The sequence below is a fragment of the Colletotrichum acutatum genome (assembly GCF_030867785.1).
Source record: "Colletotrichum acutatum strain CBS 112980 chromosome Unknown BDZ83scaffold_67, whole genome shotgun sequence".
Taxonomy (NCBI): domain Eukaryota; kingdom Fungi; phylum Ascomycota; class Sordariomycetes; order Glomerellales; family Glomerellaceae; genus Colletotrichum; species Colletotrichum acutatum.
The window spans coordinates 64,146-91,429 of NW_026849061.1; the positions used below are offsets into that span (position 1 = coordinate 64,146).

Sequence of the window (27,284 nt, forward strand, 5' to 3'; positions counted from 1 at the left end):
TTAGGTAAGGCAAGTTAAGAAGAGATCCAGGTAGCAGGGTCCACGTACGCTACGTACCTCATAGGCCACTGAAAGTGAAGGATGAATGGCCACATCAGGCCAAAAGGGCCAAAAGAGCCCCCTGTTCCATCAGCTCCGAGGCCTCTGAGTGGCCTCCCCCAGGTGCCCAGCTTCCCAATTCGCCATCGCGAAAAAAAAAAAAAAAAAAAAAGTGACAGATAACCACCATCTGGCTTCCTTTTTGACATCCGTCGCCTTCGGCTGGATTCTGCATTCCGCCGCTCACTTCTCCGCCGCCAACGACGCGAGACCCCACAGTAAGGAAGTAGCAGCAGCAGCAGCACCACCACCACCACCACCACCTTACTACCAGCCCTGATTCTGCCACGGGTCACCTTTTACACCTTCACATCGCAACATCTCTTTTGTTGTGCTCCATCTGCATCAACCAGGAGAAACACAGTCGATGCAACAAGGGACATAGCATCATCCGACAAACAACCTTCCCTCTTTCATTTCGTCCGCCGTTCTGTCGCTTGATCCACGATATCGCGCGCGATCGCCCACCATGGCGCCCCTCGTGGACAACCCCCAGATCAAGGTGGCCGAGCTGTGGAAGCCTTTGCCGACCTACTTCCACGCCTACGTCTGGCCCTTTGCCATCATCTGGCCCATCTTCTTGCGCTATTACCTTACCGCCGAGCTCTACGAGAAGCACATTGCATCCGAGGAATGGACCTTTGTGTGGATCGGCTCCATCGTCACCCTTCAGTCCCTCGCCTGGCTGAGCACTCACTGGAGTGTCAACCTCCAAGCTACCTTTACTGCCACCCGCGCCAAGTCAATTGATGAGGCCGAGCTCGTCAAGATCATTCCTGTCGCCAACGCCGGCTCTGCCGACATCTGCAAAATCATCCGCGACAAGGTAAGCTAGCCCGTTGCGAACAAGCGAGCAACCCTCCTTCTTCTCTGCCTCTCCGGAGCCTGACTGACCTTTAACCTTTCACTCGTACAGGTTGGCGGCAAGATCAACACCACCTTCTTGTTCCAGAAGCGCCGCTTCATCTACTTCCCCGAGGACAAGTCCTTCCGAACCCTCGCCTACGATATCGATGCCGAACCCAAGCCCAAGATTGGACGCTACCAGCAGTCCAAGGGCATCACCACCGAAGCCGAGCTGAAGAGGATCGAAGAGCACTATGGCGCCAACGCCTTCGACATTCCCGTTCCTACCTTTACCGAGCTCTTCAAGGAGCACGCCGTCGCACCCTTCTTTGTCTTCCAGGTCTTCTGTGTTGGTCTGTGGATGCTCGACGAGTACTGGTACTATTCGCTCTTCACCCTCTTCATGCTTGTCGCTTTCGAGAGCACCGTCGTCTGGCAGCGCCAGCGTACACTCAACGAGTTCCGTGGTATGAGCATTAAGCCTTATGATGTCTACGTATACCGTCTCGGCAAGTGGACTGAAGTCTTGAGCGACAAGCTTCTGCCTGGCGATCTCGTCTCCGTAGGACGCACAAAGGAAGATAGTGGTGTCGCCTGCGACATGTTACTCGTTGAAGGAACCGCCATTGTCAACGAGGCCATGCTTTCTGGTGAGAGCACTCCACTTCTCAAGGACTCCGTACAGCTTCGCCCCAGCGACGCCTCCATCGAGCCCGAAGGTCTCGACAAGAACGCTTTCTTGTGGGGTGGTACCAAGGTTTTGCAAATTACCCACGGCAACCCCGACGAAGAGAAGCCCAAGCTGGCCTCCGGTGTCCCGCCTCCTCCTGACAATGGCGCCATGGCTATCGTCCAAAAGACCGGCTTCGAGACGTCCCAGGGCAGCCTTGTCCGTACCATGATCTACTCCACCGAGCGTGTTTCTGCCAACAACGTCGAGGCTCTGCTCTTCATCTTGTTCCTCCTCATTTTCGCGATCGCCGCTTCCTGGTACGTCTGGGATGAGGGTGTCAAGAAGGACCGCAAGCGCTCCAAGCTTCTGCTTGACTGCGTCTTGATCGTCACTAGCGTCGTTCCTCCCGAATTGCCCATGGAACTCAGTCTTGCCGTCAACACTAGTTTGGCAGCTCTGGCCAAGCTTGCCATCTTCTGTACCGAGCCCTTCCGTATTCCTTACGCTGGCCGCATTGATATCGCCTGCTTCGACAAGACTGGTACCCTCACTGGCGAGGACTTGGTCGTTGAGGGTATTGCTGGGCTGGGGCTCGGTCAGGAGGGCACAAGCACCCCTCGCGAGGCCGATGGCGCGCACTCAACCATGACCCCAGTCAACGAAATCCGCCTGGACACCACTTTGGTTCTTGCTACTGCCCATGCGCTTGTCAAGCTTGACGAAGGTGAAGTCGTTGGTGACCCAATGGAGAAGGCCACTTTGACTTCTCTCGGCTGGACTCTTGGTAGAAACGACACCCTTGCCAGCAAGCCCACGACAGCTGCTACCACTGGTGTTAGCGGAACTGTTCAGATCAAGCGCCGCTTCCAATTCTCCTCCGCTCTCAAGAGACAAAGTACCGTTGCCACTGTCAACGGTGCTGGCAAGGCTGGCAACAGGATCCGTGGCACCTTTGTGGCTGTCAAGGGCGCTCCTGAGACCATCATGAAGAGACTCACCATTATCCCTGCCGACTACGAAGAGACCTACAAGTACTTTACCCGACGCGGTTCCCGTGTTCTTGCACTCGCCTACAAACAGCTTACTGTTGATAACGAGCTCGGAGGTAGCAAGATCAACGACCTCAAGCGCGACAACGTCGAATCTGGACTCACTTTTGCCGGCTTCCTGGTTCTTTCCTGTCCTCTCAAGGATGACGCGAAGCAAGCTGTCCAGATGCTCAACGAGAGCAGCCACCGTGTCGTCATGATTACTGGTGACAACCCTCTTACCGCTGTCTACGTTGCCCGTGACGTTGAGATTGTCGACCGCGAGGTTCTGATTCTTGACGCGCCCGAGGACAACGAGGGCGGCGACAAGCTTGTCTGGCGCAGTGTTGATGAAAAGACTATTATCCCTGCCGATCCCTCCAAGCCTCTGGATCCCAAGATTCTTGAGAACAACGATCTCTGTGTTACCGGTTACGCTCTGGCCAAGTTCAAGGACCAAGTCGGCTGGCGCCAGATTCTCCGTCACGCCTGGGTGTACGCGCGTGTGTCACCCAAGCAAAAGGAGGACATTCTCGTCGGTCTCCGAGACATGGGTTACTACACATTGATGGCTGGTGACGGAACCAACGACGTCGGCGCCCTCAAGCAGGCCCACATTGGTATCGCTCTCCTCAACGGCACTATGGACGACTTGACTCGCATCGCCGAGCACTCCCGCAACACTAAGATGAAGGAGATTTACCAGAAGCAGGTCGACCTCATGAAGAGATTCAACCAGCCCGCACCTCCTGTTCCCGTCATGATCGCCCACCTGTACCCTCCTGGCACTAGCAACCCCCACTTCACCAAGGCTGTCGAGCGTGAGGCCCAGAAGAAGAACATCACCCCCGAGGAATGGCTCAAGGCCAACGGTGTCAGCGCTATCGAGACCGTCACTTCCCCTGGTGCTAAGCAGCTTCTCAACAACAACGACCCTAACGCTGCTCGTCAGGCCAAGGCTGCCGCCAACGCTGCTAGCTTTGCCGACAAGATGACGTCCAGCCTGATGGAGACCGAGATGGGCGACGATGAGCCTCCTACGCTGAAGCTTGGCGATGCCTCTGTCGCCGCTCCATTTACCAGCAAGCTGCGCAACGTCATTGCCGTTCCCAACATTATTCGCCAGGGCCGCTGCACGCTCGTCGCCACCATCCAGACGTACAAGATTCTCGCTCTCAACTGCCTCATCAGCGCTTACAGTTTGAGTGTGTTGTACCTCGAGGGTATCAAGTTTGGCGACGGACAGTACACCATCAGCGGTATCCTGATGAGCGTCTGCTTCTTGTCCATCTCTCGTGCTCGCGTTGTCGAGGGTCTCTCCAAGGAGCGACCTCAGCCCAACATTTTCAACTTCTACATCATTGGTTCGATTCTTGGACAATTCGCCGTCCACGTTGTTACTCTCATCTACATTGCCCGATTCTGTGACAGACTGGAGCCGTAAGTTTATCCTAGATACTACGTCTGCAAAGCAAACACTGACAATGCAACAGCCGCTCTGGTGACGTTGATCTTGAGGCCGAGTTCGCGCCCAGTCTCCTCAACAGTGCTGTCTACCTGCTTCAGCTCATCCAGCAGATTAGCACGTTTGCCATCAACTACCAGGGACGTCCTTTCCGTGAGGGTCTTCGCGAGAACAAGGGCATGTTCTACGGTATTGTCGGTGTTTCTGCCCTGGCCTTCTCCTGCTCCATGGAGTTCATCCCCGAGATCAATGAGCAGATGAAGCTGGTTCCCTTTAGCGATGAGTTCAAGATGACGATGACGGGCATCATGGTTGTCGACTACGCTGCCTGCTGGGTCATTGAGGTTGTTCTCAAGAACCTCTTCTCTGACTTCCGCCCGCGCGACATTGCTGCTCGCAGACCCGAGCAGCTGGAGCGCGAGCGCGTCCGCAAGGCGGCGGAGCAGAAGATCAAGGACGAGGAGGAAGAGAAGAAGGCACAGGAGAAGGTGGCCGAGTTTGAGCGCAAGGTGGAGGAGCGCCGCCAACAGCTCGAGGCGTGGAGAACGGGCCGACAGAGGCAGTAGACGTGTCGGGGTTTAGACTAATTGTGTAACCAAAACAAGTTAGAGACGCAACATCACAATGCGTGTGGAGAGATGTATGATAGAAAATCAACATGAACGATATGTGCATACAATACTTGGTCTACTTCTGTGGGATTTGATGAAGGCGTGTCTTGAATTCCTATCCAAACCGACCTCAATCAGGTAACCGAGACATTGGAGAGCCATCGCACGAACTCTGTTTGCTACACAACGAGAAGCAGAGGTATAGATAGCAAGCCTCTGTCAGACGTTGCTCCCAGATAGATGTTAATGGCTAGCCTATGTGGCGCTCATGCACGCACATCTTTCAACAGGAAACAATTGATAGAAACTCAAAGCACATCACATCACAGCATTCAATGGACAAAGTTTGAAGTCAAGCGTGTTTGAAATTGTATGGTACAGAGGCAGACCCAAAGTCGATGCCACGAGTAGGTAAAGCACGACTTTTAGTGTGCGCTTCTCTGTGTCTACCCGTCATCCTACTGTCTTTCTTTGCCAGTCGGATTAGACTGTAAAAGAAGTTTTGTGGATGTGATTTTGTTTTTTCAACTCTGCTCAACCTGTTTGTGTAGGTTTCCATCTACTACAACACGTCCCCTAGTTTACATCAAAGTGACACACGGAAAGTGTTGCACTTATTTGGGGGGGTTGGAGGCGACAAAGGCAACACCCTTGGCAATGTTCTTCTTGAGGTCGGCGAAGCAGGCCTCGAGGAGCTTCTCCTCGGCGGCGTCAACCTTGCCGAGGGGGAGGATCTTCTCGACACCGTTGGGGCCGAGCTCGACCTTTGAGGAGAAGAAGTCGATGCCCTGGTCCTTGTAGAGGGGAGAGTCGACAAAGGTGGGCTCGACGATGCCCTTCTCGCCCTGGGAGGCGCGGAGGAGGGACTCGGCCATGCGGGCACCGGCGAAAGCCATGGAGAGGGTGGCGGAGCCGGCGCCGTCCTTGGCCTTGACGACCTCGTCACCGCCGAACTGGACGCGGTTGACGAGCTCGGCGTTGGAGGAGAGGTCGGGGTGGTTGGACTGGGAGAAGAGGGGGACGATGGTGACGCCGGAGTGGCCGCCAACGACGGTGATGTTCTCGTCCTTGGGGTCGGTGGACTTGATCTCGGAGACGAAGCGGGAGGCGCGGACGACGTCGAGGGTGGTGACGCCGAAGAGGCGCTTGGGGTTGTAGACGCCGCGGGCCTTGAAGACCTCGGAGACGATGGGGACGGTGGAGTTGACGGGGTTGGAGATGACGAGGATGTTTGCGTCGGGGCAGGACTCGGCGCAGGCCTTGGCGAGGTCGCGGACGATGGAGGCGTTTGTGTTGAAGAGGTCGTCGCGGGTCATGCCGGGCTTGCGGGGGACGCCGGCGGGGATGAGGACGACCTCGGCGCCCTTGAGGGCGCTGGCGAGGCCGGTGGCGGTGGGGTCGTAGCCCTTAACGACGGACTTTGTGTTAACGTGGGAGATGTCGGCGGCGACACCTGGGGACGAGTCAATTGGGTGCTACAGAAGCAAGAGAGAGAGAGATGGGGATGATGATGATGGACGTACCAGGGCCTCCGCGGATGTCGTAGAGAGCGAGCTCAGTGACTCTGGGGTTGAGCTTCATGAGCAGGGAGAGGGGCTGGCCAATACCACCGGCGGCACCGAGGACGGCGACCTTGGAGAGCTATGGGCATGTTGTCAGCTGGATAGTCTTTGATGCATTTGTGTTTGTTGACGTTGGATCATGACGAAGCTTCATAGCTTGAGTCTCCCTTCAGTTCCGTGCCCCGAGGTCGGCTTTTCGGAGCTATGGAGAAGAGAGAGCTCTGCTTTGATGCGCAGCCAAATAGGAATTGGGAGTGAAGGATGACTTACGCTTCTCGCCGAGGCGGAGAACATACGGCGCTGGACAAAAGACATGATTGCGACGAGGAGGGGGAGGGGATGTGTAGTAGGTAGATGGTACACTGGTTGAGATGGATGAGGGAAGAAAAAAGAGCAGAGGTTTAAAAATTTATGAGGCGCGCGAAATAAGTTGGCACACACACCTCACACAGCAACAGCGCAGCAGCGGAGGACAACAGGACACTCAACAGAGCACACGCACCACACGGGAGCCACAGACAGTGGATTGACGGGGGCCCGGGAATGGCAGGATGCGGCCCTGCGAGTGGGTGAAGGCTTCAGAAAGGGGCCCACCATCCACTGTTTCTCCCTCGTCATTCCCGGCCTTCCTTTCCACCTTGTCAGCACCTCAGGTTCCATTCCTCGGGCTCGCTCTTGTCTCTACCGTCCTTAAGGTAGCTGTGGTTATTACCTATTACTACATACACTCCAGTGCTGCTGACTGACCGGGACTTGCTTTCCTGAGGCTACAAGGTGTGAGTGATGGATCGATCACGATGCGACCGCCAGCAAAAAAAAACAGCAGGAAAGAAACCCCACGCCAATTCCAATTCGGGTCTAGCGTCACGGCCACCCGGAAGACTACGGGGAAACGCCGGAGAGGATACGTACTCCACACATCTCAGCGGCAATGCGGTGCATTTCATTCTGTAGCATCTTTTTGCCCTTCTCTTTCTTTCCTCTCAGCTTCCCATCGCCGAGCTTGGTCCCTGACCCTCCACGGCTGTCACTCAACCCTGGAACGAGAGATGCAGTCGACTCTGCCGCACCCGTCAGACACCCTCGGATGGACGGACGGTCTCATCATGGCACATGCTTATCTACACTGTGATTGCCTTGCTGCAACCCATCTGTCGTAGTGTATATGATAGATGATGTATCCCGCATTAATACTTCCCTCGACCCGAGGTTACGGTAAAGGCTGCTGAAGTGTAGGTATGCCTTCTCAACCACCACCATTGTATACACCCTATGCAAGCCTAACAACAGACGCAATGGGTGGACGGGATCCACGCACAATGGCCTTATCCTCGGTCCTGCACCCCTGGGATCCCCTACCTACCATCCGTCGGAGAACATGTTACACTGTCGATGAGAACCGGCCTGCTTCATGTGACATCTTCTCAGACAGCCTCAACTCAGCATATGCATGTCTTCCCTGGCCCTATCCATTAAGCATACCGAGGTGGTACTCCGTACACTACCTACGCATACTCAGTACGGTCGGGGACGCCAGAACACGCCATCTCACTGGTGCGCATGTTGGCTTCCATTTCTGCGTCGGCGACAAGGTGCTCAGAAACTCTGAAAACACCGCAACCGGCGCCCACTCATGACCTCATGACCCGCCAGTCTTGTGCTCCGTACGGCCCGCGCCTTGTGCCTTGTAGCCGGCTTCCACCCGGCTCTGACTGGCACCTCCCGGTCTGCGGTATCCGATTATATCATCTTTTTGACTGCCGTGATCTAATTACGATGATACGTCTTGTGACGACAGTCTATAGCTCAAAACTCCCTTTTCAACACTTGAGATAGGCAGTGAGTATGGTTCAACATGAGACTTTCTGTGGGTTGGAGGGAAGGTCCTTTCAATTGCGCCAGCACAACGGGATCCAAATGTAAGTAGTATGGCAAAATAACGATGGCCTTATGAGATTCTCTCATTGTGTTTCTATCTGAATGTTCGAGTCTGGAATCAGACTTAGTCAGCAATCAAGGGTTCATTCTTACACGCAAGACTGGATGCTCTCAGCACGCCGAGTGACTCTTCGGCGACCCAGCAGGTTGCCAGCTGGTCACAGTGCTGCCCCCACCCTAATTTTGACCGTCGCGGGGGAGCTATGGCGCTAGCTTCCAGGAACATCAGCTAAAGAAAGACCCCGCCACTTTTGTCAATTTCATCATCATTCTCAAATCCCAGCTGCTGGGAAAGCCTAAGAACTACACCCTTTCCCTCGTCCTAACAACTCCCACCACGATCTGAGAAGCCGATACTCCTACGACAGACAGAGACATATTCCGAAAAGGATACGTCCATCTTCCAAGATGTCTCTGGCGCAGCTCTCCCGCCTGCTGCCCCTCCCCGAGGATGAGCTGAAGCAGATGCTCGACTACGCAAACACGCTGTCGAAATCCGAAGCCGCAAATCACTTCAACGACTTACTAGGCGACTCACCACAGGCCGTCGAGTTCATATCCTCGTTTAATTCCCGAAGACAAGAGAAAAAGACCCCAGCTCCGGCGCCGCAAACCAGTTCGGCCAGTTCAAGTGCCCCCGAGCCTGCACCAAAGACGTCGCGGGGACCCAAGAAGAAGAAGGCAAACATACACACACCGGCCGCGCGACAGATTGACGCTGCGCCTCCCCCGGGAGCAAGCTATAATAAGAAGTCACAGGAGGATGAGTGGTATGGAGGGAAGAAGCCAGCTCCGGCGGCGGAGAGCAGCAGCAGCAACAGCATCAGCACTGCCTTCCCGCAACTTGGGGCGCCGTCGTCGGGTTCCAGGCAACCACCAAAGAGCGCGACCCCTCCTCCGCAGCAGCAAAGAACGGCCGGAGGCTATCTGATATCCGACGTCAAGGCGAAGCCCAAGTCGAATCCCGTATCACGATCCTCTACGCCGAAGCCTACGACGAAACCTACCAAAATATCGATTGCCGGTGGTACACCAATGGCAGGTGCCTCCACGGCCCTCAACGATTTGGACGCGGCTATTAGATCATTAGAGCTGACGACAAACCCGACAATGGGCGACGACCCGAAAGCAAGGAGGTGTAATTGCGTGGCCACCCGGCACCCGCTGCAGACGGCGGCGCCCAACTGCCAATCGTGCGGCAAGGTCATCTGCGTCAAGGAGGGTCTCGGGCCATGCACATTCTGCGGCACACCTCTGTTGTCGTCGGAGGACGTACAAGGGATGATTAGGGAGCTCAAGGCCGAGCGAGGAAAGGAGCGCATGGCTGCGGATAGAGATGCCCACAAGCGGGCTGAGGTCAGCAAGAAGCCGGCGCCATTCAGCCAGAACAAGATGTCCGAGGCGGAGGCCAAGGCAAAGGAGCACCGAGACAAGCTGTTGAACTTTCAGGCGCAGAACGCGCGGCGAACGACGGTCAGGGACGAGGCAGCGGACTTTGATGTTAGCGGGGCCATGGCTGGCAGCGGGGGCAATATCTGGTCGACGCCCGAAGAACGGGCCAGGGAGCTCAAGAGGCAGCAGAAGACTCTGCGCGAGATTGAGTGGAACGCGAAGCCCGAGTATGAGAAGCGGCGGCAGGTGGTCAGCATTGACGTGGTGGGTGGCAAGGTGGTCAGGAAGATGGCGGCTGTCGAGCGGCCGACGACGCCTGAAGAAGAGGATATTGTCATGGACGAAGTTGAAGACGAGAATTACAGCCTCACGAGTCAACGGCAGGGTGGACAGGGTGGTATTGGCGGCGGCGGAGCTTTCAGTCAGAACCCTCTACTCGGAGGACTGATCAAACCGGTGTGGGATGCCAAGGGAAAGGGAGCGCAGTTGGAGGGCCGCAAGGACAGAAAGACGCAGTGGAGGAGGGTGCAGGACGACTTTGGGGACAACGAAGCGGTGATTTTGGATGGCGGGGCGCATGGATACTCGGCGACGGGTGACGAGCCAGCGTGCGGTTGAGTCCGCGGTTCAATGACTTGTCGTGGATTGGAGTGGAGTGGAGAGCATTAGAGGGCCCTCAACATGTGGTGAGCTGAATGGTTGGGTTAGAGTCTCTTACAGATGAGACATGACCACATAAGTAAGCATTCCTCGGGGCGTTGATGGGTTTTAGAACAAAGCATTGTCTAGCGGTGACGGCGGTGCACTCGGGTGTTTGCATGTAAGGCATAATTAGGGGCATCTTTTATGAGACTTAGACTAGAGATGGAGTATGGATACCACTTAGGATGTCTAATGCTCAGTTCACAATTGGGCTTGGGCAGCAATACCTGAGCTCCAGGGGCAGTTGATTCGTGAACCAATCACAGACAGAGACGAGGCCTGGAGTAGAAGGTTGGTGTTTGTTTTTGATAAGGGCAAACATTGTGTGTTGAGGGTACGGTGAACTTGTATGGATGCAGATATTCCAGAAAGGAGGGTGGTGGTGGTGGTGGTGAGGTACCCGGATGGAGAGGTGGTGATGGTAAAGGTACTTTGGTACAACATCATGTGACTTCGTGTCTTTGACCTGCTGAGTCAGGCCGAGCGGGAAGCCAGGCGTGTCGCAGTTGCTCGAGTTTTGCCGCCACCGCTGTCCACGTCGCCTCGGTCGGGGTGTCCCTTTTTTCTGGCAGGAGCGGCCTCGACTGGCACCAGGTACCTACCTGCCTGCCTTACTGACTGGCTGAATTCTGACATCAGCCTCGATTGCATCACCTACTTTCATTTTCTTCATCTTCGTTGTTTTCTATTTTCTCTATAGACCCTATTCGCATCCTCTTGCGTGACCACCGACTGGGGTCCCCGTCTGTTTAGCGAAACGAACCCCAAGAGCGTTAGTTCAGGACGACTGGGAGGGGGGGATTCGCCATTGTTACAGTGGAGAAGCCGCTGCAAGACACAGCCGAGAGACACTGGAAACTCCCCCAAGGGCCAGAACAACGAGAACAAGAGTCAACAATCCCACACTGTCCACACATCAGGCGGGACACACCTGGGCAGAAAAAAAAACATACGGAGACTTCCATTGTGAAAGAGAACAACCGACGGGAAGGGAAGCCAGGTGGGCGAAAATAACGCGACGCAGACCGCGTAAACCGCCCTTTTCCTCCACCACCAGTCCTCCACCACCACCCCGGCCCAGTTATCGCTTCTCTTGCTCCTCCAGGCTCCCCATCCCGTCTTCCATCCCCCCGCCCGTCAATCAATCCCCCCCAGTTAATTACCTATCGTCTAACTACGGTCTTAGGCGCCCACGACCGTTAGCAGATGCCTCGACGGCGGATAACACCGCCTGTGTGACCTGCCCAGTGTCGTCCGCGTACCTCACCTATGCAACTGGGCCACAGCCCACCACCACCACCACACTCGACTGCACCGCACTGTTCCTCCACCACACCGCACACCCGATACTCGTCGCAACCCTCACCCGTCACCTCGGTCACTCCTACACCTCCGACCACCAGATCTCCCTCTCCCCTCCCCTCGCCGGCCTCGCTGCCGTACATCCTCCTGATCGGTGTTTGAATACACCCTCCATCATACTCGGTCCCTGCATTCGCCCGCCGGTCGAAGCCTCCATCACCACCACACTTCAGTCGGGCGCATCACCAGTCTGTCCGCCATGGACTCTGCCTCCATCCCGCCCCGGCTGAGCCACATACAGGAATCCGACCGACAACACTTCAAAATGCACTCTCCCGCGACCCTTCAAGACACGGGACTGCTACCGGATAAAGCCGCTCGGCGTGCTCTGCAGCCCTTGACCCGACCCCAGGCCGTCGCCTTCCCCGACGCGCTCCCCATCGACAAAGCCGCATCTTCCTTGGGCGACGCGACTGCGAACCACCACCACAACCTCAACAGCCACGTCCACGCTCCCGCCCTCGCACAAGGCCAACAACCCCAGCCCAGCTACCAGCAGCCCTCGCAATCCTTCGCAACATCAAATCACGTTCCTCGCATAGCCGATCACCAACCTCTCAAGACCACTTCAATCGCTGCATCCTCCGTACCTTCTCAGGTTACTCCATCCACCCACCAGCGACCACTCCCCTCCTCTGACTCGCAGACCTCGAGCCTGTCCGCCGAACCCGCCAACGTCTTCACGCCGCCCGCCAGTCAGGGTGACATGCCCGGAGGAAGCCTCAACGGTCACGATTCCAGCCAAGAGTCACAATTACTCCAATTATCACATATTGCCGCCGCCCAGGACAAGTTGGCCGAGGACAATGTAATGGCAACTGCCCGGAAGCGAATGGCCGACGGTGCCCTCAAGGAAAACACCTCTCCCGTTCGAATGGGCCATTCGAGGAACACGAGCACCGTCAGCATGGCCTCTACTACAGCCAGCAGTATCGGTGATGTAAGTCGGCACGCGACACCAGAACAAAGATATCATGGCTGACCCAGTATGTTATAGTGGTCCAGCGACCTCAAGACGCGCCTCTCGTATGCAATGCTCAAGGTAAACCACGGCTGGCAATCACATTCCATTGATGAGGTCGAATCCATGGCTTCCCAGGCCGCCTCGCCCACCTCGAGCCATTCTACCTTGCACGGCCGTCAAGAGCTGTCTGCAAGTCCTCGCGCCAATATGGCCCGTTATCAACCCGTGAGCGCTGCCACCACAGCAAGCTCCGGCCCCAGCCCTGCAACCTACGAGTCCTTCTGGAAGGAGGGCCAAAGATCCACGCATACCTCTGCCTCTCCTCCCGCACCCGTCCAGAATCCAAACGTTCCTACACTTGCACCGCCTGCTCCGATTCAACCGTCAAGGCCAATGGGAGGCCACAACCCCCGCCGTAATTCAAATCCTCGCTACACTCCGACTCTTCTCTCTCACTCACACAGCGCGTCACCGCATACCCCTTCTCAACCAAACAACAATGCGACGCCAAATCAGAGGTTAGGCCGGACTCCACTCATCGACCCGATCCTCTTCTCACCTCATCAAAACGTTAGAGAGCAGGACGCCATCGAATCACTACTCTTCATGAGCAGTCCCGGAAACTCAGCCAACATGAAGCACAACTACTCGTCGTCGGCAGCCTCAAACTTGCCCGGTCGCCATGCTCTGCCCAGCTCACAACCCCGTAAAAGCCTGCCCTCGCAACGGCCCCTGCCGCAGAAACGGGTGGGTTTCGAGAAGAGCCCCGGAGGCATGACGGCTGTGAGCGACATGGACATTGACATGGACTCACCACAATCACGAGGGCCAATGAGGAGGCGAATCAATGGAAGTGCCAGCTTCTCCGGAGGGACCATTGGCAGTACGCTGCGTCCTCAACTGTCATTACCAGCGGCCCTCGGGAGCACCTCACGACCACGGCCTCGCTTAGCGGACGCGGACATTGAGCGGATGATTGATCAAGCAGCGCAAGCCGGCGACAGCTCTGACGACGATGACGGCGAAATCCAGATTCCAGGGAGAAGTCGGCCAGAAGGGGCTGTGGGAGTCTGAGTGCCGTGTTTTTTGTCTTGTTTTTTGTTTTCTTTGCATGAATGATCACCTGGGGGATCTACACTGCTTCTGTTTGGATTGCATATACACACGTGTTTTGGCGCCGGAAGAACCGAGGTTGCAAGGTTCCCGGGAGAAACGCGATGATGATGACGACTTTTCTTTCTTCGGGACACATATATACACCTGCTCATTGGACACTGTCCGCCCAAGGCCGGGTTTTCAGTATTACACGGGCACTTAGTTGACTGTTTTTACCCGTCTTCACACGATGAAAGGGTCTTCGTTTGGGGAGCATAAGGGGGGCTTTGTACCTCTGATGGCGTTTTGAATATTGGAGTTTCTCTTTTAGGATATTATATGCATTGCATGGCTGAGGCCACGAGTAGCATCACACACGCATAGGATGGTGACCCTTTGGCCACCATGCAAAATGAAAGCAACCTATTTGGTTTATACAAGTTGATTTACACGCGTCGTGAGACGCCTAAAAAAGTATCTGAGTAGGCCCAATGAAGCCCTCCGTGTGATGCAATATCCTCTCATAGTCCCATGTCAAGACGTCCATCCCTTGTCTCTAATGCAGTAGCCGGTGCAGGTATATAATAGACAGTAACGTCATTACGAGTAAAAATCCCACAACCCCTCAAAACGCCAGTCGTGATCGAAATAGTCATCATCCATGTTGGTCTCTCTACCAGCCTCCATGGTGGCCATGATGCCCGTGGTGACCGTGGTGGCCACCCCCGTGATGAGGAGGCCCGCCGTGGTGTCCATGCTTCTCACGTCCCATCAACGAACCGACCAGGCCGCCGAACCCACCGGAAGAGTGGTGGCTTCCGCCGTGGTGCGGGGGACCGTGGTGCGGCGGGCCGTAGTGGTGACCTCCGTAGGGTGGCGGGGGAGGTCCGCCGTGGTGGTGGTGATGACCTCCGTAGTGATGAGGCGGCGGGGGAGGAGGCGGCGGGTGGTGGTGTCCGTGATGCCCGTGATGCCCGTGATGGCTGCTGCTGGAGTGGTGGCTTCCACTCAACCTATGTTCCAACTTATTCGCGACCACGGCACCGCCCAGGGCACCCGCCACGGCGCCGAGTTTGCCCCCCAGGAGTTTCTTGCCTGCGTAGCCTCCCGCCGCGCCGCCGCCGATGGTGGAGACGAGGCCGCGTTCGCCTTCTTGGCCTGTGCCGAGTTGGGCGTCGTAGCCTGGTGGACCGGAGGATCGGGAGCGGTGGTGGGAGGAGGAGCCCGGGAGGCCGAGAGAGGAGAATGAGGAGCGAGGACGTTCTGAGTTTGCGGAGCGGGGGCGGTAGCCTGCGCTGTCTATGAGGGGGCCTGCGGAGAGGTGGCGGGAGGAGGAGCCGCCTGGTGTGTGGGTGTTTTGGCGGGTGCCGCCGTAGTAGTCTTGTGCTGACATTTGTGTTTGGTTGTGTTTGGTGACGATGTTGTGGTGTTGGTGATGTGTTGTTGTGGTGGTGTTGGTGTGTAAGTGGTTTCGTATTCGCTTCTCGATGCTTGGGTATAAGTGGCGAGTTGTTGATGAACAGGATATATCCAAAAAAACAAACGGTAAGGGAGACTGGGAAACACCAGCCTTAAGTAAACCGGTCGTCTGAACAGGTTCGCAGGGGAACCAGTCCAAGCTGGGGGGGGAGTGATCAAGGCATGACTGTGACTTGGAGAGACAAAAGCTTCGCAACGAGGATGGATCCCGGGAGCGGCGCAAGGTCGCGCTGGGGCGGAGTTTTCGGGCTTGGGGTGGTAGGGAGTTGCGTAAGGCGGCGGTCCCTCTTTTTGGTGTCACTTCACATTCAAGAGGTACACACTTCACACTCGCTCCCGCGTCTATCCCTTCACGGACACTCCACATGGTCCCGGGGCTCAGCGCCCAACGGTTGATACTACACGTAATTCACGATGGCAGGTCATTCTTCTCCGCGGGGATGATTTGACACGCGTTGGATGTGTTCGTGCCTTGGCTGTATCGTCTGGCGGCGCTAGTGGGCGAGACAGATGGTCATGATGCCGAGTCTTTGGGTACCGTCACGGGACTCCCATGAGATGTACTTCTGCACCATCTGCAGAGATGTATTCTTTGTACGGGGACGGGTACGGGGACGGAGTATCTCTGTGTGGGACGGAACGTCTGATGTGAGAGGAAAATGTATGCTCGTCATGATTTGCCCTGGCTTCATGCCTTGTGCCTTGACCTCATTGACACTCTCAGGTTATTTGTTCGGATATACAGGTACAGACGGGAAGAGACGCAAGGTCGCGTTCCATCTGCAAACACACCTTATTTTTTGCTTATTCGCGGGTTGTGGATTACCGGACCTGCAGACGGCAGATTGCGAATGCACGGCAGAATTCCCACAAGGCTCATCATGCTAAGAATATCGAATCGGTCCTGGGCGAACCGGGCGGGGGAGATGCGAGATTGCCGGCTGGGGTGCGACAGGGTGCGAGGCAACGCCAACAGTCGATAGGGCAGACTTTTGGCGAGGACTGAGAGTGAATATGAGCACTGGAATTGAGGACTGAGGACTGAAAGTGAGCCTGAGAGTGAGAGTGAAAGTAAGAGTGAAAAGTAAAGGTGAGTGAGTTCGGGGGAGGCGGTGCGCTAGGCTCCACTTTGAGGCTCCACTTTCTCTTTCGGGATGGACCATGTCACCCTCCGTCCCGTGCTTCGGGTCTTCGGCGTTAGGGGTCCCAGTCGGCGAGTCCGGAGAGCCACCGCGATTGCGTCCTCACCTTTCCTATCGTCAATCACCGCCTCTCTCTACTCTGTAGACTACAATTCACAACCGTTGTTCTTCAACAACAACGTCATTCTGAGGCTCCGTGAGGCTCCAAGTACCTCCGCAATCGGTCTCGTCATCTTCCGTCTACCTAGCGCTTCATCTCCACTGCACCCTCGGCTACACTCGCATATTGACATGAGATTATCCCAAGGCACAAAACTTACGTGGGGATAACCTTCATCCCAGCTCAGCCTCACAGACACCTCAGACCGCGCCCATTGCCTTGCAGACGCAAATCAGCCCAGAGTCACTTTTGTTTTGGAAAACTTCAGATCGCATCATGTTTTGAATGCAATACCTTATTATTTCCGGTCCTCGCGCTTCTCCACGGCTTTAACAACTTCACACTATAAGTCTCTGTAGACTAACCATACTCTGGCAGCCAAGACGGCAGACACGGCTCCATGACAGCAAGGTTCGCCTGTTCGTCGCCGACTCGTGAGAAGCATGAGCCCAGTAGCATCCCAATCTGCCCAGATTGAGGCCCACTCCGCTTTCTTCTAGAACATGTCGAAACATTTTCTAGGTTCTTGACGAGTCTTAAAAAGATGCCCGAGCCTCCCTCGCGGCGCGCTGTAGCTTGGAGCAGGGATGGGACTCTAAAGTCTGAACCCGCGCCACAGTCCACATTGGCATCTCGGAAACTTCGCCCACATTCCCGAACGCGAGACGGCGAGAGCCCAACTGCCGTGGCGGAACCACGACCGCTCCGCCGCATGTTCGCTTCCGCCAAGCCACTATTCCCGCGTCACCCGGCCCGACGTGGATCGAACTGCGCCTAGTATGTCAGTAGACTTGGAACCTCATTACGCCTCACGTGAACATCCCGCCGGCCGGGCCTCAATTCAAGGTACTAGAGTTTCTTTTGCAACATTATCGTCTCATTGCATCGTTCGACATGCTATAGACCTACGCGGATTCTAGGACACGACCAGGCTTCCCTCCAATGCCAGGTTTCTGCTCGACGCTCCAACCTTGACGGTGAATGTACCCGCCGGCACAACCCAGTTCTGGCTTGCGACATCCCAGTAGCTCAGGTCCTTTCTTCTCAGGTTGAACGTCGCGACTGCTGATTCTCCCTCACCGAGTCTCAACTTCTCGAACCCACGGAGCTGCTTTGGCGGAGACAGGGGCGCGCCGGCAGGGAGGGTGAGATACAGCTGCGCGATCTCGGCGCCGGCGATGGATCCCGTGTTCTTGATGGTCGCCGTTACGGTGGCAACGACCTCGAAGAGATCGGCGCGGCCGCCGGGGACCACTTGACCGACGGCCGGGCCGGACACAGCCGTGGATGTGACGCTGATGTCGGAGTAGGTAAAGTTCGTGTACGCTACACACTTTGTCAGCATGGCTTTCGAGTGAAAGATCAAAAACCATCAAAGCAAACACTTACACAGTCCGAAACCAAACTCGTACCGCGGCTCAATGCCAGCCCGGTCAAAGTGGCGATAGTCAATGAAGATGCCCTCGGCAAAGTTATCCTCGAGGGTCTTGGACACCGCTGTGCCGTAGTCGGCGACACTCTTGCCAATCGTATACGGCAGCTTTCCGTTGGGGTTCGTCGCGCCCCAGAGGATATCAACCAGCGCGTTGCCAGTCTCCTGCGACCCAAGCCCAGCCCACACGACGGCCTTGACGCCGGGCTGCGCGAGGATCGTCTCGAGAATGATGGGCCCGACGCTGTGCACCACGACCACGACATTATCATTGACCGCCGCTGCGGCCTTGACAAGCTCGTTGCCGTTGTGCCACGGGTCCAGCGTGTTGCGGTCGCCAATGTTGCCGTCGACGGTGATGTAGCCCTCGCCCGAGTCCGACGTGATGAAGACAAACGCCGCGTCGGCGCCGGCGGCCGCGGGAGCGCCCTGCTGCGCGTCGTCGGTGCTGCTGGCAGATACCTCTGTGCCGTCCTGCTGCGCTCGCTCCCGGATCGCGTCGAGGGGCGCGACGAGGTAGGGGTAGTCTACCGTGCCGGAACCCCATCCCATGCCGAGGGTGCCGTTGTTGCAGCTGCGGTCGTAGCAGGCATTGATGCCGGCCGGGTTGTTCACGGTCGAGGATCCGATGACGGCGATCTTCTTGGGCGCCTTGAGCGGGAGGATGGCGCCGTCGTTCTTGAGCAGCACGATACCGTCCCGCGCCGTGGCGCGCACGTTGTCCTTGTGCGTGCCCTGGACGTTGGCCGCGAGGTTGACGGGCGGGTACTCACCCTGGTCCTGGCCGAGGAGGTACCACGCCGCAAGGATCCGGCGGACTTTGTCCTCGATCGTGGTCAGCGAGACGGTGCCGTTCTCCACAACGGTCTTGAGCTGCGGGCCCCACCAAACGGAGTCCGGGTCGTTGTTGTAGTTGGCGCCAGGCATCATCATGTCCAGTCCGGCTTCGGCGCCGCTGACGGTGCCCGTGGTGGCGTACCAATCCGTCATGACGTACCCGGGGAAACCCAGCTCTTCCTTGAGGAGCTTGGTCATGACGGCGTCGTTCTCGCAGGCCCAAGTGCCGTTGATCTTGTTATAGGAGCACATGACCGACGCGACGTTGGCGTGGACGGCCTCGGCAAAGGGCCAGAGGTAGAGCTCGTGCATTTCCCTGTCGCCGACGTTGCTGCTGATTGTCTCGCGGTTGAGTTCTTGCTCGTTGACAATATAGTGTTTTGCTGTTGCTTGGACGCCCGAAGACTGCATGCCCTCGATCGTCTCCTTCGTTGCGATGCCCATGAGGTACGGGTCCGGACCGAAGCCCTCCCAGTTTCTACCGGCGTTTGGTGTCTATTCAGGTTCGACGGTCAGCCGCGTTCTCCTGAGTCGCAAGTGAAAAAGGAGTCACGGAATCCGAGAACTTACTTTACCCAAGGCGCCACAAGCAGGGCCAAGCATAACATGGACACCGACACCTCTCGCCTCAGCAGCCTTGAACGCGCCCCTCTGCCGAATCAACTCGACGTCCCACGTCGCGGCCGCCTGGATACCGGGCACGAAGGCCGTCACGCTGCTGGCGTAGCGGACGCCGAGTGGCCCGTCCTGGAGACAGAGCGAGGGGTAGTTGATGGAGGACGCGGGCGAGGTGTTGCCGACGCAGAGGCCCTTGCCCCAGCCGATGCCCGAGACGATGCCAATCTTTTCGTCGAGGGAGAGCTTGGCGATGGCGGCTTCGGCTTTGGCGTAGGCTGCGTCCCATTCTGGGGTGCGGAGGGGGCTGCCGCCACCTCCCGTGGAGTTTTGCGCGCTGGCGAGGCAAGCCGCTGCAGCGAGGAATGCGATCTTGGGGAGATGCATTTTGAGAAAGCAACGTTCAGGTCTGTGGGACGGATGGTGAGAGAAGCGCAGATGTGTGCGGCGGGGGTGTCTTCGCCTTTATATGTCCCCGGAGGCCTGAAGCTCATGAGCTTCTTGGGAGCTTCCCTCCCCGCTTGAGGGGCAGTGACGATCCACATCGTTCAGTAAACCAGAGAGGTCTAGCCAAGCTGCCGAGGACATGGAGGAGAGGAGAGGGGTCGTCATTCCTGCAGGGTCAATCTGCGTGAATTAGGCTCGGTATGTCCCTGTGATCTCATGTCCCGCGGCAAGGACATGTATGGTTCCGTGGCCCAGTGGTTGGCATAGTATAAATTGCCAATTGGCCCCCTTCATGTCTTGGCCCTGTGCGTCTACATTAAGGGGGCAACATTAGAGTTGAGCCGTTCTCCATAGTTTTGTGTCGGGATGTTCGGTAGTAGTATCCAGCGGCTTGGTATTGATCATCCCTCCCAAGATCCATGGTTGTTGATTATTATTCAGTATAGGTAGTATTCGTTAACCACATGTTTTGTGCGTTCATCCCATAAAAGTCGCTATGGATATGTGCCGTGAGAGAACTGTGCCCACATCGCGGCGGCTGTTCCCCTCCGGTTTGGAGAAATGGGAGAAGATCGTCCCGGAACAAAATGTCGGACTGCGTTGGTCTCTCAGGTGACATTGACATTGCCGTAGGGTTGCATTCGATCTCTTGGAAGCCGGGGCATGAGGTGATGTACATGATGGACACATGTAAATGAGGGGAAAGTCTCCAACTAATCCGCGGCTTTCTCGATCTTGTTTGAAAGTATTCCCGCGAATGGACACCCGTTCAAAAGATGTCGGGCCGTCTGCCGCAAGACCCAATTGCAATAGAGCGGCTATTTACCATTCACTTGTAAATCGTACACTGTCAATGGTTGCTCGCTAGAAAGCGAACCCGGGCCATAGCCGGTTGAATGTTGTGGTCCCCTGAACGCAATTAAATGACGTTGTGAATCTTAACTTATTAAATGCCGGCCCGCTTGCAACCCCGCGTTCCGCGTTGGGATGCCCGCTCGGCGGTCGCTTTTTGGGGACCCCGGGGGGAAGGGTGCGGCGGTGGGCGGAAATTTGTAGCTCCCCTCATTTTCTTCACTCTTCTGGAGGGCGAGAAAGGATGAACTCTTCCGCGTACTCATGTTGGCATCTCTGGCGCAATGACGATGGTGTGTCGACTACTTTCTAGCGAGGTGCATCATTCAGCCCATGTTGTGTTACTTTGATGTCGGTTGACCTTGGCTGGTAGTTACACGGAAGCTGGGTTGCACCCAATACACAACATGCTATGAGTTCACAAGAAACGCGCAACTAGTTGACCCCAACTCGGAGAAGTTCTCCCAGACTCATAGGCGTCTGTCTGCACCGGGAACGCAAAGATGAACACCAGCTTTTAAGGTTGCGCTCATGCTCGGCCGAGGACTGCTGATAGTGTCTAAAATGACACTTTCACGCACATAATTCCCTTGACCTTACTCAGCAGAACAAAGAGGAGAAGAAAAAGTCAATCGAATAGGAGTTCTTCCATGAAACAACTGCCAGTAAACCTAATTCAACGCCCCTGAGTAGTGATGAGTTAATTCTGCATTAAGTTTCGGGGATGAACATGGATGGGAGACGCACCAAAAGCAATAAGCCAAACGGTGCCCAAGGACTAAATTGAGTATGCAGTGACACTCAATCCCAACCGAATGCACAGAAATTGTCTCCAAAGAGTGATTGATGACTGGATGAAGGATGGAAAAATGACAAAAGAAAAGTGAAGATGCGGCCAGTGTGGATTGAACACACGACCTTCAGATTAAGTGATTGAAGTTGACTTCAGTCTGACGCTCTCCCAACTGAGCTATGTCCGCCACGATCTTCGATGACGGTTTCCGTCGTTTGTCGCCCTGAGTAGGTGGCGTGCTAGCTTCCGGGCGACAAAGTCGAATCTTCCGTCTCGCTGACATTGAACAAATCGCGAAAGATTCTAGCAAGAAGATTTCTCAATCGCCATTGGATTCAGTAAGAGAATCAACGCAAAAGATCAAAGAGTCGCAAGTTGCCCTCTCACCTCTGTAGCTGATTCGAGTCATCCATAGGCGCCCCACGGCTTAGCGATCCGCTCACGGAACCCAATGACTAGGATACTAACATTGAGAGTCACAACTTTACTGGAGTTTGCTGCGGTAAAGATAATACTAGGTTTCATGGATAGTCTCAAGAGATCCGGCTTCTTCGCAAAACCCTGATCGCCTTAAGCGCTCAATCCAAAGAGCGGCTGCTCCCCAATTCACCGACTATCGGGAGGTTTCGTACTTCAGTCTCCGTGCCTTCGTATCCGTAGGTCGACTAAAGCCTCCGGAATCTGGCGTCTTCGTCAACATGTAGTTTCAAGATGCACAAGAGGATCGTGATCCTACACATGTTGTAAAAAAACAGCTCAACACAAATAACGGTAAACCTGCCTTGGCTCGAGGAATAAAGGTGACTCAGCCAAGCAAGCTTCGGTTAGACTCGGTCGGCGCATGATAACTCGCAGTCGTTCCGCCCTTCACTAAGCTTTAAATTCCGTTAGACCCGTCCTCTGTCCGTAGTCCGCGCCCTGCGGACAACATGCAGGAGTATCAAGCGAGTGCTTCAGCGGGTCACCTGCGGGCTAACACTCCGATGGGCCCATGCTCCGGGATGCGGAGGTGGACGCGGCTCGGCTCCCGCTCCTGTTTGGACTGACTGTTTGGACTTAGTCTTTTGTCTTGCAAGGGTTTGATAGATAGACCATCAACCACTTGTGAGTCAATGGCATTTTGAAATACGACTCACATTCGAGAGAAACGTAGTATAAATAACATTGAATGACACATTGTTAAAAAGTTAATGGATCAGAACAGCTTCATCTTTGTTCAATTCGTTCTCATTCACTGAGAGGCTTATCGTTGAAGAGCTTTCGGCATCCCATCACCGATATATCGTCACCAGCAATACCATCTTCCCTCATCATCTACAAAGTCATTCATCATGGGTGAGCTCGCCGAAGAAACAAGCAAGCTCCAACTCGGCTCCACGCCGTTTGGCAAGCCAATGTTGAAAGAATTCCTCCATGACCCAGCTTATCATAACATGAACAATGGTACGGCTTTCCCAACCCCATACTCGGAGCGATGATAGCCAACTCAACCACATTTCATGCTTCATGTCACGTTCACTAACAGAACAACCAGGCTCATTCGGAACCATCCCACGCCACATCCAAAAAATCCTCCGTTCCTACCAAGACGAAACCGAGGCCCGCCCAGACCCCTTCATCCGCTGGACCTACCACGACCACCTCCGCGAATCCCGCAAAGCCGTGGCAGAAATCATAAAGACCCCGCTCGACAGCACCGTCTTCGTCCCCAACGCCACGACGGGCGTCAACACGGTCCTCCGCAACCTGTCCTGGGAGGCCGACGGCCTCGACGAGATCCTCTACTTCTCCACAATCTACGGCGGCTGCGCAAAGACTATCGACTACGTCGTCGACACCCGCTACGGCCGCGTCTCGGAGCGCGGCATCCCGCTCACCTACCCGATGGAGGACGACGACGTCGTAGCCCTCTTCCGATCCGCCGTCGCACAATCCCGCGCCGAGGGCAAACGCCCCAAAATCTGCCTCTTTGACGTCGTCACCAGCTTGCCGGGCATCTGCTTCCCCTGGGTCGCCATGACGGCCGCCTGCCGCGAGTTAGGCGTCATGAGCCTCGTTGACGGCGCGCAGGGGATCGGGATGGTGCATCTCGACGTCGCGGCCGCCGACCCGGACTTCTTTGTGTCCAACTGCCACAAGTGGCTGCACGTCCCGCGCGGGTGCGCCGTCTTCTACGTGCCGGAGAGGAACCAGCACCTCATGGCGTCGACGGTGCCGACGTCGCACGGGTATGTACCGCGGTCCGGGCAGATTCGGTTTAACCCGCTGCCGAAGAGCAAGGACTCGCAGTTTGTGACGAATTTTGGGTTCAACGGGACGTTTGATAATAGCCCGAATCTGTGTGTCAGGCACTCGATTGAGTGGCGCAAGAGCCTTGGTGGGGAGGACAAGATTCTCGAGTACCTCCAGACGTTGGCCAAGAAGGGCGGCAAGAAGATTGCTGCGATCCTCGGGACGTTTATTCTGGACAACAAGACTGAGACGTTGACAAAGTGCGCCATGATCAACGTTGCGCTACCGATGGTGAGTGGTCCTGATGCAGAATCTGTCTCGGTGGGTTCTGATGACACGATCACCGTCCCCGAGACGGAATCCGGGGCTGTAGGCGCCTGGCTCGTGTCCAAGTTGATGGGTGAGTACCAGACTTTCCTGCCTATTTACAGGCACGATGGCCGTTGGTGGGTCAGGGTGAGTGCGCAGATTTTCCTCGATGAGTCCGACTTTGAGTGGACCGGCAATACGTTGAAGGACCTATGTGAGCGCGTTGGTAAACAAGAGTACAAGACGGAGGAGGGCAAATAGTATGAGACGCAGAGACGTGGAGACGTCGAAGTTAAAATGTTTTTATATCACAATGCCATTCATTTACTATGCCGGCTAGAGAGCTCAGAGGATATCTAAGCTAGAATGAGGTTCACCATGTAGTCCCGCAAAACATCCCTCAGGGGAATATAAGACAAAAAAGATCTCTCTGTAGTCGATCGTCTCAGAAGACGCCCATGACCATGGCGATTAACACGGCTTGGAGGACGACCATTAAGCCTCCCTTGGCAGCCGTCAACCTCTCACTGCCGGACGTCGAGCCGGCGTTGTTCATGTTGTTCTCCCTGGACATCAAAAAAAGTGAATCCTAATGCCAAAAGAAGTAAAGTGTATTCGCACATGTGTCAATGCTTACGCCGCTGCGCCAGCGCCAGTCGCGGGTGCTGCCGCCTGTTGGCTGTTGACGACGTGCTCGGCCATGCCGAGGGACATGTTTCCACCGTTGAAGGCAACGAATTGCGACTTGAACATGATGTCTCCGTAGATCTGAAGCTTGGAAGTGGTTGCCTGGAGGCCACCGAAGCAGGCTGTAGGGTATTAGCTTTTTGAGTCTAGACTTGATGAATATGAATTGTTGTGGACTTACTCTGAGCGTCAACCTGGGCAAAGTTGATATCAGCACCCTTGACACGGGCCATGTAGACACCGCCGATATCCATCATGAGATCGGGAAGCTGGGCGTTGCAGGGGAAGGTGATGCCGCCGACCTGCTGGTCCTGCTTGGCACCCTGAACCTGCTGGTAGTAGGCCTGGACCATGGGGGGGTTGGCGAGGATGAGGGTGGTACCGGTGTCGGCAATGGCCTGAGCACCGGCGGTGCCCTGCTGGACCTGACCACCGGCAACCTGGAACTTCTCACTGCTGAACTGCCAGAAACCGCTGGTGGTGTTGACGGGGATCCAGGCCATCTGGCCGGTGAACTTGGAGCTGTCGATGCGGCCAAACTCGTAGGCGCCGACGGTCTTCTTACGGAGATCGGCAGTGAAGACGGGCTCGGCAAGGCTGGGCATAACGTTGTCGAAGAAGGTCTTCTGGGCCGTGGGCTTGACGGTGTTCAACTTGGAGAAAGCAAGACCGAGAAGTCCGTTGTTGGCAGTGTCTTGGACGAACTGCTGGGAGACGGCGGTGGCCATCTCGACGGCCTGCTCCTGAACGACAGCACCGCCAATGTCGACGACGTCGGTTCCGACGACACCCTGAGCTCCGGAGCCATCGCCGTAGCGGATGGAGAACTGCTGTCCGGAAAGCATCTTGGCGTTCGTGCTCTTGGTAGGGTCGTACAGCTGGTGACCGGTCTGGGACGTGGCGTCGAGCATGGAGGTGAAGACCCACAGATCGGAAGAACCACTGTCAAAGTCGACGTTGACCTCCTGGCCGCCAATCTTGATGGGCGAAACGTACTCGACGTCGTTACGGATCGGGGTAGCGGTGACGAGACCGGTTCCGGGTTGTCCAGCGGCGGCGGTCTGGTTCGTGGCGCCAGCGGCGAGAGACTTGAAGCCCTCGGCCTTGACGGGCTCGGGGCTGGGGTTCTGGGCCGCCATGGCGTCCATGGCATCCTGCAGACCCTGCGGGATGGGCATGCTGTACTTGCGGTACGCCTTGATCAGCTGTCTCGGACCATTGTGACCGGCGAAGTTGTCGTTGGGCACTCTGGGGACCAGGAAGTGTCCTCGCTTTTGGATATTAGCGCGCTTCTCGACCGGGGAGGCGTCGGCGAAGGTCGACAGGAGGCCGTAAAGGACCAGCGACCGCAATGAAGTTGACTCCATGTTGCTTGTGATGTAAAAAGGACGTCCGTCACCAGGTAAACAACTCTATGAACAGAGAGGATATAAAACAGGCCACACCAGGCGGCTCTTTTGCTTGTTAATGAGAAGGACGAGGAGCTGTCACCAGGGAGCCCTCAAAAGTGTAAAAAGGAGAATTAAACAAGAGTCGTCGTGAATGAACGGAACTGGTGACGGGGGGGAAGAAAGGAATAGAGGATGGCCAAGAAGAGAAGAATAACCCAGGTCGGAAAAGAAGAAGAAGAAGGTGGTGGACAAGGCCGAGTTAATGTTCAAAGTAGGAAAGTCAAGAGATGGCGACTGGCCCGGCTCAGAGAGCGAGGATTATACATGTTGCAAAAAATGGGACGACGACGTCGTGCGCTTGTTGCTTGGAGGCTCCAGGCGAGCCAAGTCTCAAGTTGTGATGCCCTGGTCACAGATTGTCCCGCTCAGCAAGGGGGCGTGCGCGTCCATGTTAAGCCGGGCCAACCCTGTGATGGACGGATCTGGCGTCGAACCGGTCGAACCACTGCAGAGTCCTGGCTGAGCAGTGAGAGCGAAGGCGAGAAGGGGGAGGAGGAGGAGGAGGAGGGGGAGGAGGGACTCAGGAAGGGTGTGTGCGCTTCCACCTGGGATCGGGGTCCCTTCCCGTCAGTCAGGACCCAAGACATGAGTTGCGGCAACGAGGTGGATCTGGTAGCATGTTTGGAATTCTGCGAATACGTCGAGGAGAAGATCGGTCACAAGCAGGGGAGTCCCCTTACCCCACAGTCGACCAGGCCGTGATCCAGAGCAGGGATACCGGTCGATCGGTGCCGGGAGGCTAGCGCAGGGGAGGGGGCAAGGGGAAGGGGGACGTTGAGTTGTGTATGGGTGTGGACGTGGATGGTGTGCATCTGTCTCTGCGTGGCGGCCCTGACCTTTCCCATGCTCGCTTTCTGTTTGCAACTATGCGGAAGCCCGTTGAGGTAGGTCTGAGTGAGAGCCAAGAAATATCGTGCTTCGGATGTAAAGTCTCATGAGCCATGGAAGCTGGCGAGCCGTTGATCTGAGGTCTCAATTAGCTTATTTCGACCCATTTAAGCGTGGTTGATTTGGCAGGTTGACAATGCGATATGATCCCGGTCCCTCTCTCTAATCACAAAAGACAACAGTAGCAACACCACCACCATCTCAGTCTGGTAAGCACATGTAC

At 55.9% G+C, this 27,284-nt stretch overlaps 8 protein-coding genes and 1 non-coding gene across 9 annotated transcripts; 4 read left to right on the forward strand and 5 right to left on the reverse strand.

Annotated features, from left to right (window-relative positions):
* The first annotated feature begins 255 nt into the window (after positions 1–255).
* On the forward strand, positions 256–4,795 carry BDZ83DRAFT_626622 (uncharacterized protein). Its single transcript, XM_060508576.1, has 3 exons — positions 256–925; positions 1,016–4,086; positions 4,140–4,795. The coding sequence occupies exons 1-3, from the start codon at positions 569–571 to the stop codon at positions 4,675–4,677; spliced, it is 3,966 nt and encodes a 1,321-aa protein (XP_060363319.1). The 5' UTR covers positions 256–568; the 3' UTR covers positions 4,678–4,795.
* Positions 4,796–5,336: 541 nt separating this feature from the next.
* Positions 5,337–6,599, reverse strand: BDZ83DRAFT_581218 (malate dehydrogenase; the record flags this gene model as incomplete). Its single annotated transcript, XM_060505435.1, has 3 exons — positions 5,337–6,175; positions 6,246–6,363; positions 6,555–6,599. The coding sequence occupies 3 exons, from the start codon at positions 6,597–6,599 to the stop codon at positions 5,337–5,339; spliced, it is 1,002 nt and encodes a 333-aa protein (XP_060363320.1).
* Positions 6,600–8,630: 2,031 nt separating this feature from the next.
* Positions 8,631–10,232, forward strand: BDZ83DRAFT_653181 (uncharacterized protein; the record flags this gene model as incomplete). The annotated part of the gene is made up of 1 exon (XM_060510599.1): positions 8,631–10,232. The coding sequence occupies one exon, from the start codon at positions 8,631–8,633 to the stop codon at positions 10,230–10,232; it is 1,602 nt and encodes a 533-aa protein (XP_060363321.1).
* A 1,645-nt stretch (positions 10,233–11,877) lies between these two features.
* On the forward strand, positions 11,878–13,716 carry BDZ83DRAFT_653182 (uncharacterized protein; the record flags this gene model as incomplete). The annotated part of the gene is made up of 2 exons (XM_060510600.1): positions 11,878–12,618; positions 12,676–13,716. 2 exons carry the CDS (start codon positions 11,878–11,880, stop codon positions 13,714–13,716), a joined length of 1,782 nt encoding a protein of 593 aa, XP_060363322.1.
* Positions 13,717–14,063: 347 nt separating this feature from the next.
* On the reverse strand, positions 14,064–15,799 carry BDZ83DRAFT_392351 (uncharacterized protein). The gene has a single exon (XM_060502798.1). It carries the CDS (start codon positions 15,581–15,583, stop codon positions 14,411–14,413), a length of 1,173 nt encoding a protein of 390 aa, XP_060363323.1. The 5' UTR covers positions 15,584–15,799; the 3' UTR covers positions 14,064–14,410.
* Positions 15,800–17,434: 1,635 nt separating this feature from the next.
* BDZ83DRAFT_581099 (glycosyl hydrolase family 3 N terminal domain-containing protein) lies at positions 17,435–19,789 on the reverse strand (the record flags this gene model as incomplete). Its single annotated transcript, XM_060505426.1, has 3 exons — positions 17,435–17,844; positions 17,908–19,282; positions 19,358–19,789. The coding sequence occupies 3 exons, from the start codon at positions 19,787–19,789 to the stop codon at positions 17,435–17,437; spliced, it is 2,217 nt and encodes a 738-aa protein (XP_060363324.1).
* Positions 19,790–21,591: 1,802 nt separating this feature from the next.
* BDZ83DRAFT_t180 lies at positions 21,592–21,681 on the reverse strand. The gene has a single exon. It is a non-coding gene; the product is annotated as a tRNA-Phe (tRNA).
* A 1,144-nt stretch (positions 21,682–22,825) lies between these two features.
* On the forward strand, positions 22,826–24,296 carry BDZ83DRAFT_720780 (pyridoxal phosphate-dependent transferase; the record flags this gene model as incomplete). Its single annotated transcript, XM_060512302.1, has 2 exons — positions 22,826–22,937; positions 23,029–24,296. The coding sequence occupies 2 exons, from the start codon at positions 22,826–22,828 to the stop codon at positions 24,294–24,296; spliced, it is 1,380 nt and encodes a 459-aa protein (XP_060363325.1).
* A 372-nt stretch (positions 24,297–24,668) lies between these two features.
* BDZ83DRAFT_581095 (aspartic peptidase domain-containing protein) lies at positions 24,669–26,089 on the reverse strand (the record flags this gene model as incomplete). The annotated part of the gene is made up of 3 exons (XM_060505424.1): positions 24,669–24,844; positions 24,904–25,783; positions 25,832–26,089. The coding sequence occupies 3 exons, from the start codon at positions 26,087–26,089 to the stop codon at positions 24,669–24,671; spliced, it is 1,314 nt and encodes a 437-aa protein (XP_060363326.1).
* Positions 26,090–27,284: the final 1,195 nt, after the last annotated feature.

Excerpts from the sequence above, each read along its gene's own strand:
- BDZ83DRAFT_626622 (XM_060508576.1), top strand. The coding sequence starts at position 569 with ATGGCGCCCCTCGTGGACAACCCCCAGATCAAGGTGGCCGAGCTGTGG. Across the intron at positions 926-1,015 it reads GCAAAATCATCCGCGACAAG|GTTGGCGGCAAGATCAACAC; the intron begins GTAAGCTAGCCC and ends TCACTCGTACAG. Across the intron at positions 4,087-4,139 it reads TTCTGTGACAGACTGGAGCC|CCGCTCTGGTGACGTTGATC; the intron begins GTAAGTTTATCC and ends ACAATGCAACAG.
- BDZ83DRAFT_392351 (XM_060502798.1), bottom strand. The coding sequence starts at position 15,583 with ATGTGGAGTGTCCGTGAAGGGATAGACGCGGGAGCGAGTGTGAAGTGT.